This window comes from Linepithema humile, chromosome 2 (assembly GCF_040581485.1).
Source record: "Linepithema humile isolate Giens D197 chromosome 2, Lhum_UNIL_v1.0, whole genome shotgun sequence".
NCBI classification, from domain to species: Eukaryota; Metazoa; Arthropoda; class Insecta; order Hymenoptera; family Formicidae; genus Linepithema; species Linepithema humile.
In genome coordinates, this window is record NC_090129.1 from 10,357,405 (window position 1) to 10,370,354 (window position 12,950).

Genomic DNA, 12,950 nt, shown 5'->3' on the forward strand with positions numbered 1-12,950 from the left:
TTTGTAGCATAAATAGAGATTTGTAAGGTTATACGTTTATATATATATCACTAACTTCATGTTTATTATATTATTTAACTACTTGCATGATTGTACTTATGCGTGGTATTATTTTTTTTTAATACATATCAACTTTGCTTTTATTTTTATATTATCATCATCAGAACTGTTCGATGAAAACAAAAACTCTGTAACAGCAAGTATTAAGTGACGTCGATTTGGCATTTTACTTTAATGCTGCTTTATAACTAGAACCTAGATCAGATTAACTATTTCGGATTGAACATATGTTCAATCGAAAATTGGGTTTAATCACTCTCGAAGCGAATAAACCTATGCCAGTCGAAAACGCTATCATACTCTATCCAGCGAGAGAATATACCTCTTTCTGCGCATAGGAGAAGCATAATGGCCAAAGTGGGGAGAATTGTTGGTATTGACAAGCTGCACGAGCAGTACAGTATGTGGAGTGGGAGGGGGGGGAGGGGGGGCTTTTTAAGCGTTCCGTGAGGGGAACCTGCGCGAAACGGACGAGTTTTTGTCTGAGCCAAGTATATTCTCTCGCTGGACGGAGTATAGTTTGGTAATCGACCAGTGAACTTTATACTGGAATAAGCACCGCCGTTAAGGCCAATGTTTACAATGCTAGAAATCGGTCCGAGAAACATATAGCCAATAAAATTGCCATTTTTCCATAAAAAATGCAAGTTGATTGGTTATACATTTTTCGGACCAATTTCTAGCATCGTGGACATTGGCCTTTACAACCGTATCAAACTACACATTAAAGATTGAAATTTGACCAATCAGGACAAAGAACTTTTAGCTCCTTTTGTTTCGTATGGTCAAATTTCAATCTTTAATCTTCAATCTACAATGCGTAATTTGGTAATTGCGTAAACGGGCTTTAAAGTTAACCGAGCTTGTTTGTGAAAAATCGATAGAGTGACAGAGAAGGCGCCCCATTATTATTTTTTCATTTAGATAAATGTGCGAGACAGAATAAACATTTTCCCTTAGGCTCTTTCTCTCTCGGCTCGGAGCCGTTAGACAAATCTTTACTCGGTGCTTATTTTAGAAAAATTTTTTTAACCATTTTTTCAAAAAATCGCTCTTTACTAAGTTGCATATACTTTTTCTGATTAAGAATATCATAATTGTTATGCGTTTTTTTCCATAATTGTGACCAAAATATGCTTATTACGATTCCATGTTTTACTTTTACTCCAACAGAGGCGCTAGTTTCTCGAAACAGCGAGAAATATAACCCAAAAAGTAGACTGAATTAACGTTTAAAATATAAAAATCTTACAATATTGACAGTAAGTACATGTAAATTAAGATAATTAGAAATGTAACGTTTTATTCTATTATTATTCGATTGTTTCTAAAAGTAATAAATTATTTGGTAGAGTAATAATTATACATATGACATCTGTTATCTATTGACTTGTATTATCATTCATATAATTAATATATAAAGATAATTCAATGTTACAACACAATCACATCACAGTTTTACATCTAAAATAAATATTAATTATAATCTATTCTCTATATATTTGTCTAAAATTGATGGACAATGTTAATATATCGTTAATTTGTACTATCACGTTAAACCAAATGTATAATTCTTTTTATTTTCTATCCATACCATATAACAATTCTTTTAATGATTCTTCATTTATGGTTTGTAAAGAATTGTTAACGTCTTTGCCGCAACCGAAGCTCTGTTCTATACCTGGCTCCACTATATTTATCTGTGCATTGTCAGAGACTTCTGGGAAATCTGTGTAAGAATCTATCGAATTATCTTTCTGCTTAGGTGAAGACACTCTCAAGTGCTCCATTTCAAAAGTAGGCGATGATATGCTACTTTTGAGAGGTGACATCACCATTGAAAAGAAATCATTTGTGTTTTTCATGTTAATCTTCTCGTTATCTGATTGTACTTTCTTAACTGATTCTGCAGATTCTTTGAGTTCTACAGAATTGGAATTATTTGCACTCCATACTTTGCCTGTTGAATCTTTGTTTACATCATTATCTCTAAATTCCATCTTTTGCTCTTTTCTCTCCAAAGTTACATTGTTTATCTCTGACTGCAGTGCTAAAACATGTTGTCCTTGGGCATTTATTATCAGTACAAATTTATTTTCTTCATTATCGACAATGTTCATCAAGGATTGATTATCTTTTAAAGTGTTGGTTGTTTGCTGTCTGATTGTTTTGTCGTCAGCCTCCTGTGCAATTGTGTCAGACAATTGTTGGATGTTGCCTGATGTTTGTGCAGGGCATTTGTGAGTCCTTTGACTCACCTATAAGCATAATTTATTAAAATTGAAATAAAAGTTATTAACAAATCAAATGTATAAGTTGTGCAATTATATTGTACCTTATATCGGAAATTTTTATCACACATTGTGCATTTATAAGGCATCACTCCTGTGTGAATACGACGGTGAACTAAATACGAAACACGCTGACGGAAACATTTTCCTGCAGAAGAATTAGTATGGTAATAAATAAAAAACAAAAAAGGATTATTGTTTTCAGCTTGTACATTTATAAACTAAATTAGCTGCATTTTTAATGAAAATTACCTGCTTTTAATGACATGCACAGCACACCATGTTATAGAAACTATGCAAAATAATGTTAATCGTTAGTAAATTTTAAGTAATAAGAAACAAATTATTAATGTCACATTAACTATTTTTTAATAATTTTTTTTCACAACATACCACACGTTTCACACGCAAATGGCTTCTCTCCAGTGTGAATCCTTTCATGATTGTGCAATGTAGAAAGTTCTTTGAATGATCTGCCACAAGTTGCACAAGTGTGAGGTTTATCATCTTTGTGATAAAGTCTATGTTTGTGGTAAGATTGTTGAAAGGTAAAACTTTTGTCACATATTTTACATTTGTACGGCATCTCCCCCGAATGCAGTCGTTTGTGCTTCTTCAAAAAATACTTTGTTGTAAACATCTTACTGCAAGTATCACATTCCCACTGTTTGCCTTCATGGGTTTTCAGATGCTGTATTACATGTTGCTCCTGAAAGAAAAATATAAACGAGAAGAGAAGCTTATAAATTATTAAAGTATTATTTATATACAGCAAGTATTGTAAACGGAAGGAAGATATTTTCACTTTTTTAAATTTCTTTCCGCACGTAGGACAGGTGTATTCAGCATCGCTGCATGCAAGTTCAATCTGGCCGTCTTTGAACAGAGAACCTGTATACAACAATTACACATAATAACTTTTATATACATACGTTAAGTTAAGCGAGCAAATTATATAGCGTATAGTAATCACACTTGCCTGTATTGTGTCCAATATGCGCCACTCTCATATGCACCATTAAACTGCCTCTCATTTTGAACACTTTCGAGCACAAGTGGCATGAAAAATTTTTTAGAGCTCTCCCCGGGATATTTTTTGAATTTTGCTCGTGCACTAATTGCTTATGCAAAGTCAGTATATTAGTGTCAGGAAAGTGGAAGCCGCATATGTTACATCTTTCCGTTTTTTCTTTTGACGCTATGGTTCGAAAAACTTTACTACTGCACGCCAGCATACTCGTGTATTTCGAATCTTGATTTTCCGCGTTTGTCTTGAGCATAGTCTCCTTTGCGTTGAATAAACTTTCCTTATTATTGCATTCTTCTGACGATGCACCTGGCATTACATTTTGAATCGACTGAAAATTAGACAAGTCACTTTCTTTGTCGACCAAGTTTGTCATCAGTCCTTCCTTCGCGAAATGTCGGCCACTATTCGACTCCACGCATTCTTCTTCAATATTCCCAAAGATATTGGTGTCTATAGCTTCCGCCACCTTTGTCACAGTTATTAAATCCGGTACAATCGTTTTCTCTGCCTGTGCGTCTTCCTGAGATACATTTAAGCGCTTCGTATTGTCATTACAAAGGTATTGCAGTGCACAATTTGTTCTCAATACTCCTTGCTGCAAATTCGTGGTTGATCTTAGCACTGCATCTTGATCTTCATTCGATTGCGGCATGATATTTACTTTTATCACGTCATAATTATAATCTGCTGTGAGATCGTATTGACTCGCACTTTTCACTGAGTCTTGATTTTGCACTTGAGAATTTATAATGGAGATTTTATTGTCCGCATTCGATATACCGATGTCTGACGGCTCCGCACAAGTCCTGTTGTCGTCACTCGGAGTTTGCGTTTTGCCTGTTTGTTGTGTCTTCAATACATTCCAGTCTTGTAAAGCGATATTGTGTGCATTGTGAACTGCAACCAGATGCTCATTGGAAGTTGTGGTATGCTTAGATGATTCCGCTGCATTATTATTCAGATTGATCGTATGACCAAACAGATGTATAGTTAATTTATCTATTCCTAGTAGCACCTCGTTGCAAACAGGACATACGAGGGGTCGAGTTGCTACACTCACTAGTCCAGCTCGTAGTGCATCGAGTGTTAGAAATCCAGGCTGAGAACACAACGGGCACGCCAACAGTCGTGCGCACATTTTGTTTATTGAGTACAGAATCTCTTGTATTAGGCTTCCAGCTTCTATGTATTGTGTATTTATTAGTTTTTACAAAACGTAATACATTTTTGGCACTTATACTGTACGACACGTTTGAGCATTTTTCCAATTTTTACATAATAGTAATCAAGTGTCACGAATGCAAAGTTCTCACATTAAACAATGACATCTTATAACTTGAAGCTGGCATTGTAGTTGTAATGATTACTTGGGGTTATACTTGAACCTTGAAACCAGTAAATCAAAATGGAATTTAATGATACACTTTGTAGACCATAATTGCTCCAATAAAATTTTATGAAATATCTGCATAAATTCTGAACTGACACTACGTGGATAAAATTTTCGAACCTCACAATCTAAATATAGAAAGATGGTTTCGGATATTTGTGCTGAATTCCTGTGTGCCTCTGTGGAGCGTGTCTGATGATCTACAAGTTATATTTAGACAAGTGGTGGGATATTCAAAGTAAAGTCACAAGTACCACAAATCAATGTGCTTTGTTTATTATAAATGCTATTATCGAACTACTATCATCGAACACTATTATCAAAACTATCATTATTGTACAAAAGTAACATCTTAAATTCACATTAACGACATTTGTATGGCAATCCATCTTTACAACAATACTCTTTGCCCGCAGACAGATTGGTATTCATCCACTCATCCTTACAGTTTTGGATGAAAAGATAAGCCTGCCGAAAAATAGGTATATGTTGAAGTTGTATGGTTTCAAAATTTTCATGTTTTCGAAATAAAAATATGATAGCAAAAATTAATTCACACTTACTCTTTCTCTATAACAATCACGGTCCAGAGAAGCACAAAGGATCGCCGGGCTGTTCGGTAAATATTTCACTATCTGCAAAATACAAATATCCGCGTTTAGGATTGCAAAAAGTGTGAAAATATATAAATAAAGCAATAAAAAGAAAACAGCTGTAGTAAAATGCCAGGTTTAAAAAAACTTACAACATCGAGACATTTGCTGGTGCAAAGTCTATTTCCCATGACAGTGCATGGAAGTCGATCAGGATATTCATGGAGGAGTGCAGGATATCCCGTAGGTTGCTCCCTGCTTCCTCTCTTAAATTGTCCGCTTAGAAATACGCCACAAACACAGCCAATAGGTTCCTCGACTTTTGCAGATGATTCAATGCTTGAAACAGTACTATTGTTTTCTGCGTAAGAGTATGATATGCAAAGAGCCATCATCAATAAAGCCACGTACATTTTGCCCTGAAATTTTAATTATTACAGCTATTAACGTTGATTTTTGTTCAATTTTAGCTACATGAACTATGCCAATTTATATTAAATATAATTTCGATGTACTATTTAGAAACATATAAAAGAAGAAAAATACCAAGTTCTTTTTTTGGAAAAATGTCCGAAATTATGTGTCAGTAATTTAACTTATATTCACCGCAAGGAACCTCACTTCACAGAACTTCACGCAAGTCTGATAAGACTGATGCTTTAAAGCTCATTATAGTCACATTGTGTTGCAATGTTACAACAAATATAGGTCGCACAAGGAATGCTTGCTAAGCAAAACTTCAGTCTTTACGCAGTAAGAGTTGCATTAATTGTTGCTTTAATTGTTTGTATTAATTTTTGTTTTGTTTGTATTAATTTATGATTGAGATATACTGCATTCCTGAGCAACAGACGCATTTTAAAACTGCAATTTTAATGCCATTTAAGCAATACAGTTGCTGATAATTAAAGTTTAAAAGATATTTTTGTAAATTATATAAATATCTTTCACTTTTATAGAAATAATGAAAAAATGATATTGATAAAAAAGTATTTATAGATATATATTAGAAAATGCAGAATTTTATTCAAACTCTCATAACAATGAAATATTTACAGTGCCTTCCTCATAAGTTTCGCCTCTCCTTCTAATACAACTTGGTTTCCATTAGCGATACACATATATACACATTTAATAATTTTTCTTACTGATACGATTTTGACTACGACTTGTATACAATCACCAGCATAACACGGTTTAGGAAATGTAAGATTTTGTTCAATAACAATAGTGCCTGGACCAGGTAACTTTGTACCAATCAACCCTGACACCAGACCATTGAGTAAAGCACCATGTGCTATATTTTTTACCGATTCCGTGTGTATTGGATTATAATCACCTGTCAATTCAGCAAATTTGAGTATGTCATTATTTGTTATCTTTCTGAAAACTGACACCTCATCACCTTCCCTCAAATTGTTCATTGTTGTATCAGCAAATGATCTTGCTTGGAATAAAGTTCTTATAGAATGATTTTTGAAAAATCTAGCAAAACATTGAATTTTCATGATGTTTTTTCTACTAACAACGTATCTATTAGTTTATACAATCAATTTCAATCAAATAAATATTTGTGATATTTCATTTAACTAGATATTTATTCATTCAAGCAAGTTACTTATTGTCCTCTTTTATCTTTTCTATCTCACTTTCTTCACAATAGTCACTTAAAAATATAGCTGCTAAATTTTTAATACGAATATTGTCACTATGTGAAAACTCCAACATGTGTTTAATTATTTCGGTCGATGTTATTTCGTTTCTTGATTCAGGTGTGATTAAAAACATCAAAGTAGAAATTGTTGAGAGCACAATGTCTTCATCTTGGGAAGAAAGTAATGATGATACTAATTCAACGCCTTGATTGCGCAGAATGTATATCTTATTTATTGCATCTGAAAGAAACATTACTTAATAATTGGAAATACCAAACTTTTTGTATATGACTTCAGTTGTAAATATTCTTACCTAAACATAAATTACAAATACCACTTATGGCGTAACGTACTAATGTTGGATTCTCTTCGGATAAAGCATAGAGAAACAAATCAATTATTTGTAGCTGTCTTATGTATCCGTAATTTATAGGATCATAGGCAAAATTTGCTAAGTTTGCCAACACTTGTTCCTTTGCATCTAATAATTTCAAAGACATTATTATCATTATGCTAACTGAAAAATGATGACATGCATTTATATTGTTTCTTACCTTTAGACTTGGCTGTTTTATATTCAGTTGCTAGAAGCTTCAAAAAATCATAACGATTGACACCATTTTTCCCTGTGCGTTCTATTAATCGTGCCTTAGTCGAGAACATTGAAAACTTGAGATGATTGTCAACAGCGTTGACATTCCTTTCTTACACAGTTATGTTTCGCTAACTGCAAAATAATATTGTACAAACCTATATTGCATAAGATGTAATTTTATGACAATAGTTGACAATGAGAAAGATTTTGACATCTATTAAAATAATTTCTATAAAATGTGATCTATAATAAACATACCTATAAATATTACTCCATATATGACTAGATATAAAGAATCTGTATCTCATAAGATCTCATTAACCTTGCACAACTTCGTTACGTTCCTAACCCAAACAAAAATGGTACGCGCAAGCAGATTTTCTATAAATTTTACTCGTGTGGATAGTCCTTTAAGCACGGCACACACTGTGTGAATACGGATTTATAAAGCTTGATTCATTTTCCGAAGTAGATCGAAACCCATTGGTGGATAGATTACCAATCGACGCACGCCAACTCAAAGCTGAAATTCACATCAGAGCTCGATATTCGAACGCACCGATTTTCTCTCTTTCTCGCTCTCGTGCCATCCGTCGCTGATACGTCTTTATCAAATACCGCAGCTGCTGCGGTGGAAGTCATGGTTAACACGTAGCCGGCGCTCGACGTGTCCTAGCCTCCTAGCTTAGGCATATAGCGATTTGGTAATTTGTTGCGCGCCGCTTGATTTGCAACGTGTTGTGCGCCGTACTGCGGGTGTTTACGCATATATGGCGAGTGCCACGTTGTGAGCGCATTGATAACGTGGATATATAACGTGTATATCTAACGTCCGTGCAAAAAAAAAAAACGCAAGGCGACAAAACATGCTGCCGAACAAGTCGTCGTCATCGTTACCATCCCCATCGTCGCCGTCGCCGTCGCCGTCGTCGTCGCCCGGCACGACGAACGCGAAGGTCATGTTCCCGGACAAGAGATCGACGACCAAGCAAATGAAGTCCTCCACGCTGACGAACGCCGCCGGCCTCAGCTCCCTTATCACCTTCACCGTTCTTTTGCTCGCCTGGATCTCCGGTTTCGCCTCGCGGCTTTTCGCGGTCATACGTTTCGAGAGTATCATACACGAGTTCGATCCTTGGTACGTATTCGGCGTATAATTGCACGACAGTTTCGCGCGACTGACGAAATCTGCTGTTGTGTTTTTCGAAGCGGAAAAATTAATTTTTTTGTAACGATAACGTAAAGATGAGTGATATTTTGATCTTATCTAAAGATATGTGAGAATTTTCTCACTTCTCATCTGAGATTACATGTGAATATCTTTAGATGATCTTTAGATGAATAAGATTTAATGATTATGAAATTAGTAAATTTCTTTTGTTTTCTTTTATTGATTTTCTTTAAGAATAAAAGTTTTTGCCTAATTTACATTTTAGATATATTTTATATTTAGGTTCAACTACAGAGCAACAGCGTATATGGTACAACATGGATTCTACAATTTTTTAAATTGGTTCGACGAACGAGCATGGTATCCATTGGGCCGAATCGTCGGCGGAACTGTCTACCCTGGTCTCATGATAACCTCTGGATCAATACATTACATATTGCACTCTCTAAACATACCAGTGCATATAAGAGACATATGTGTATTCTTAGCTCCAATTTTTAGTGGCCTTACTGCCATATCTACATATTTATTAACGAAGGAAATATGGAGTGCTGGAGCTGGCTTATTCGCCGCTTGCTTTATCGCCATTGTACCTGGCTACATTTCGAGATCTGTGGCCGGCAGTTATGACAACGAAGGAATTGCAATCTTTGCATTGCAAATCACTTATTATCTTTGGGTTAAATCAGTGAAAACTGGTTCAATCTTTTGGGCGAGCATAACTGCTTTATCTTACTTCTACATGGTATCGGCATGGGGTGGTTATGTGTTCATTATCAATCTGATTCCACTTCATGTATTCGCCTTGCTGGTGATGAACCGTTATAGCAATCGATTATTTACCAGTTACACCACATTTTATGTTCTCGGACTTTTATTAAGTATGCAAGTACCATTCGTCGGATTTCAACCAATCAGAACTTCAGAGCATATGGCTGCGGGTGGTGTATTCGGTCTCCTAATCTTCATAGCAGCTCTCAGGTACGTGCAATTTTAATCTATAACATTAGTGCGTTAATTGTTATGATTACTCATGCTGATTTCTGCGATTCCAGATACTTAAGAACTGTACTTACCAAGTCTGAGATGAAATATTTCGGCGGTGTAGTGGCCGTCACGGCCGCTCTACTCCTGTTAGTTTTGATCGCATTGACGTACGCCGGTGTCGTCGCTCCCTGGAGCGGTAGATTTTACTCGCTATGGGACACCGGTTACGCCAAAGTACACATCCCTATAATAGCATCGGTGTCGGAACACCAACCGACAACTTGGTTCAGCTTTTTCTTCGACTTGCACGTTCTCGTCGCAACGTTCCCGGTCGGTCTTTGGTATTGCATCAAGCACGTGAATGACGAGCGTGTTTTCGGTAAGAAATCGGAGTGAGAATGTAGTTGAGATAGAGAATACTCTATGCGATAAATAATATTAATCTTTTCGCAGTCATACTGTACGCCATAAGTGCCGTTTACTTCGCTGGAGTGATGGTGAGACTTATGTTGACCTTGACGCCAGTGGTGTGCATGCTGGCTGGCGTCGCCATCAGCAAACTCGTGGAGCTGTATCTGAAGGAGGAGGATCGGGACGATCGGAACGGCACCGAGAGCAACGAGGAAAGCGAGGAGGAGAGGGAGCGAAGCCCCGGCAGAGCATTGTACGATAAAGCCGGAAAGCTTCGTAGAATGAAGCACGAGAGGCCGAAAGGTAGCGGCGACGGATTAGGCGCCAATCTTCGCAACGGCGTCGTTATCGGCATGCTGATGCTACTGATGATGTTCACCGTGCATTGCACGTGGGTGACCAGCAACGCGTACTCTAGTCCGTCTATCGTTCTCGCATCCTACAGCAATGACGGCGGCAGAGCCATACTCGACGATTTTCGGGAGGCTTATTACTGGTTAGCTCAAAACACGCCCAATGACGCTAGAGTCATGAGTTGGTGGGATTACGGATATCAGATCGCCGGTATGGCTAACAGGTACAGTGCGTTTGTAAAATCTGATATACAGGGTGATTCAAAATAACCTGATGTCCTTGCAATGCCATATTCTTGAGCGAATTCTGAGACGATTTTTCCTTTTACAAAATTTTGTCCGAAGCTGAGTTTTCGAGTTATAATTGAAAATAGTTTGGCACTTACGAGTCCGATACAACGGACAGGCAGAGACGATGCAATGCGTCATGAGACGACAGTAAACACTTGACAGTCCCATTATACATTGCGCGTCCCTGCCTGTCCGTTGTACCGAACTCGTAAGTTGCTATCTATTTTCAATTATAACTCGAAAACTAAGCTTCGGACAAAATTTTGTAAAAGAAAAAATCGTCTCAGAATTCGCTCAAGAATATGGCATTGCAAGAACATCAGGTTATTTTGAATCGCCCTGTATATTCAAATTGACATTGGCGTATGAAATTATTAATCAATTTTTTTTTGCAGAACTACACTCGTGGACAATAATACGTGGAATAATTCGCACATAGCTCTGGTCGGTAAAGCGATGAGCTCGAATGAAAGTGCCGCTTATGAAATTATGACATCTTTGGATGTAGACTATGTATTAATCATTTTTGGCGGGATGATTGGATACTCCGGCGACGACATTAACAAATTCTTGTGGATGGTACGCATCGCCGAGGGTGAGCATCCCCAGGACATTCGCGAGAGTGATTACTTCACCGAGAGAGGAGAGTTTCGCGTAGACTCGGAGGGTTCTCCCACGTTACTGAACTCGTTAATGTACAAGCTCAGTTACTATCGGTTTGGGGACGTTAAGATAGACTATCGATCACCTTACGGTTACGATCGTACTCGTAATGCGGAAATAGGCAATAAAAACTTTCAGCTGACATATCTGGAAGAAGCTTATACTACTGAACATTGGCTTGTCAGGGTTTACAGGTGAGTAAACAGCTGTGCATGCATTAATTCAATTTTTTCTTTCACATCTTTCCATATTAATTACGAAATGTGTTTACAGGGTGAAGAAGCCAGCAGAATTTAATAGACCAAGAATCCCGATCTCCGAACGGGTTATCACCCGTCGCGCAAATTCGTATATTAGTAAAAAGGTTGGTACTTAAGCCTTGTGGTAAGAAAAAAAAGGAATGAGATATATATATATGTGTGTGTGTACATATGTTTTTAATCTCTTGATGGTTTTTCGTATCGTTTTGCCGTTTTCACCATTACACATCAGTTGATCTGGAAACGTAGTTGAAGTTATGGGGGGTCGGGCATTGATGTTTCAGACTGCACGGCGTAAGCGAGGTTTCATAAAAGGCCGGCCAGTTGTTATTAAAGGACAGAAACCTCAACGACGAACAACGTAACGAAGATTCGCTGACTATTTCGTAACAGTTTGCAAATACAACTTTTGTAATAAAAGATTACCGTCCCTTGGGTCTACCACGAACTATACCTCGAACTAAGAATTTAATATTGTCAAAACAGTTCAACCGGTTTGAAGAGTAGAAGTGTTTAAAGAAAAAAAATCGTTTACAACATTCGGGACATTGGGGAAAAAAATCGCGTCGGTTTTACATTTTTTTTTTTTTTTTTTTTTTGAAAACTAGTTTCCACTTTTCACAAAGATAAATCATCAGTCATTTGTTACCTGCATAATTTGTTAATAGAAACATTTTCTAGAATTATAGCGTGCAGATACATATTTTCAATATCTGAGTCAACATATTTATATAAATGTATTCATTAGAACAAATCTTAATTGTATTGCATAATTCTTTTTTTTTTTTTTTCACTTTGCTATAAGAGTTAATTTTTAATTTAAATCTTTTATGAGGCAATATTGCATTTAATAGTTAACGATGTGAAAGACTTTCACCAAATTCATTTATCTCTTTGTTATCAATTAGATGATTGTATTGAAGTATTCATTTATAAATTGGTAAGACATCCTATAGTTAGTGTACACGCGTTTATGTTATATAGTACGTTTAATGCACATGGTGGTGTGTGTCGGGCGGAATATGTCAAATAAGCAGACTGCCAATTTTCAGGAGCATCAGAAAACAGATGGAGTGTGTCATGTGTACACAATTTGTTGTATAGCACCTTGTTGAAAGATAAACATTTGTGATAACACAGTGTTGTTATTTACAAATATGCATTTGAGAAATAACTCCAATTTTTGTTTTACATAAGAAA

At 36.4% G+C, this 12,950-nt stretch overlaps 4 protein-coding genes and 1 long non-coding RNA gene across 9 annotated transcripts; 2 read left to right on the forward strand and 3 right to left on the reverse strand.

Annotated features, from left to right (window-relative positions):
- Positions 1-1,614: 1,614 nt before the first annotated feature.
- On the reverse strand, positions 1,615-4,519 carry LOC105679587 (uncharacterized). The gene is made up of 5 exons (XM_012379698.2): positions 3,331-4,519; positions 3,157-3,242; positions 2,745-3,060; positions 2,396-2,499; positions 1,615-2,318 (listed from the first exon to the last, which is right to left on the reverse strand). Exons 1-5 carry the CDS (start codon positions 4,517-4,519, stop codon positions 1,638-1,640), a joined length of 2,376 nt encoding a protein of 791 aa, XP_012235121.1. The 3' UTR covers positions 1,615-1,637.
- Positions 4,176-6,834, forward strand: LOC136997947 (uncharacterized). Its single transcript, XR_010888487.1, has 2 exons — positions 4,176-4,307; positions 4,394-6,834. It is a non-coding gene; the product is annotated as an uncharacterized lncRNA (long non-coding RNA).
- Positions 5,023-6,334, reverse strand: Fcp3C (Follicle cell protein 3C). The gene is made up of 4 exons (XM_067349447.1): positions 5,911-6,334; positions 5,517-5,783; positions 5,335-5,406; positions 5,023-5,239 (listed from the first exon to the last, which is right to left on the reverse strand). Exons 2-4 carry the CDS (start codon positions 5,775-5,777, stop codon positions 5,135-5,137), a joined length of 438 nt encoding a protein of 145 aa, XP_067205548.1. The 5' UTR covers positions 5,778-5,783; positions 5,911-6,334; the 3' UTR covers positions 5,023-5,134.
- A 26-nt stretch (positions 6,835-6,860) lies between the features above and the next one.
- On the reverse strand, positions 6,861-8,033 carry LOC105679592 (armadillo repeat-containing protein 7). 2 transcript variants are annotated; one of them, XM_012379708.2, is made up of 4 exons: positions 7,873-8,033; positions 7,574-7,746; positions 7,333-7,500; positions 6,861-7,259 (listed from the first exon to the last, which is right to left on the reverse strand). In XM_012379708.2, the coding sequence occupies exons 2-4, from the start codon at positions 7,680-7,682 to the stop codon at positions 6,979-6,981; spliced, it is 558 nt and encodes a 185-aa protein (XP_012235131.2). In that variant the 5' UTR covers positions 7,683-7,746; positions 7,873-8,033; the 3' UTR covers positions 6,861-6,978. The 2 variants fall into 2 exon arrangements, with proteins under 2 accessions (XP_012235131.2, XP_067205546.1); XM_067349445.1 differs by having other exon boundaries at positions 7,574-7,769; positions 7,873-8,002.
- Positions 8,034-8,202: 169 nt separating this feature from the next.
- Stt3B (catalytic subunit 3B of the oligosaccharyltransferase complex) lies at positions 8,203-12,347 on the forward strand. 4 transcript variants are annotated; one of them, XM_067349431.1, is made up of 7 exons: positions 8,203-8,752; positions 9,068-9,766; positions 9,841-10,151; positions 10,226-10,760; positions 11,223-11,684; positions 11,764-11,854; positions 12,000-12,347. In XM_067349431.1, the coding sequence occupies exons 1-7, from the start codon at positions 8,481-8,483 to the stop codon at positions 12,024-12,026; spliced, it is 2,397 nt and encodes a 798-aa protein (XP_067205532.1). In that variant the 5' UTR covers positions 8,203-8,480; the 3' UTR covers positions 12,027-12,347. The 4 variants fall into 4 exon arrangements, with proteins under 4 accessions (XP_067205532.1, XP_067205533.1, XP_067205534.1 ...); XM_067349432.1 differs by having other exon boundaries at positions 12,006-12,347; XM_067349433.1 differs by having other exon boundaries at positions 11,983-12,198.
- Positions 12,348-12,950: the final 603 nt, after the last annotated feature.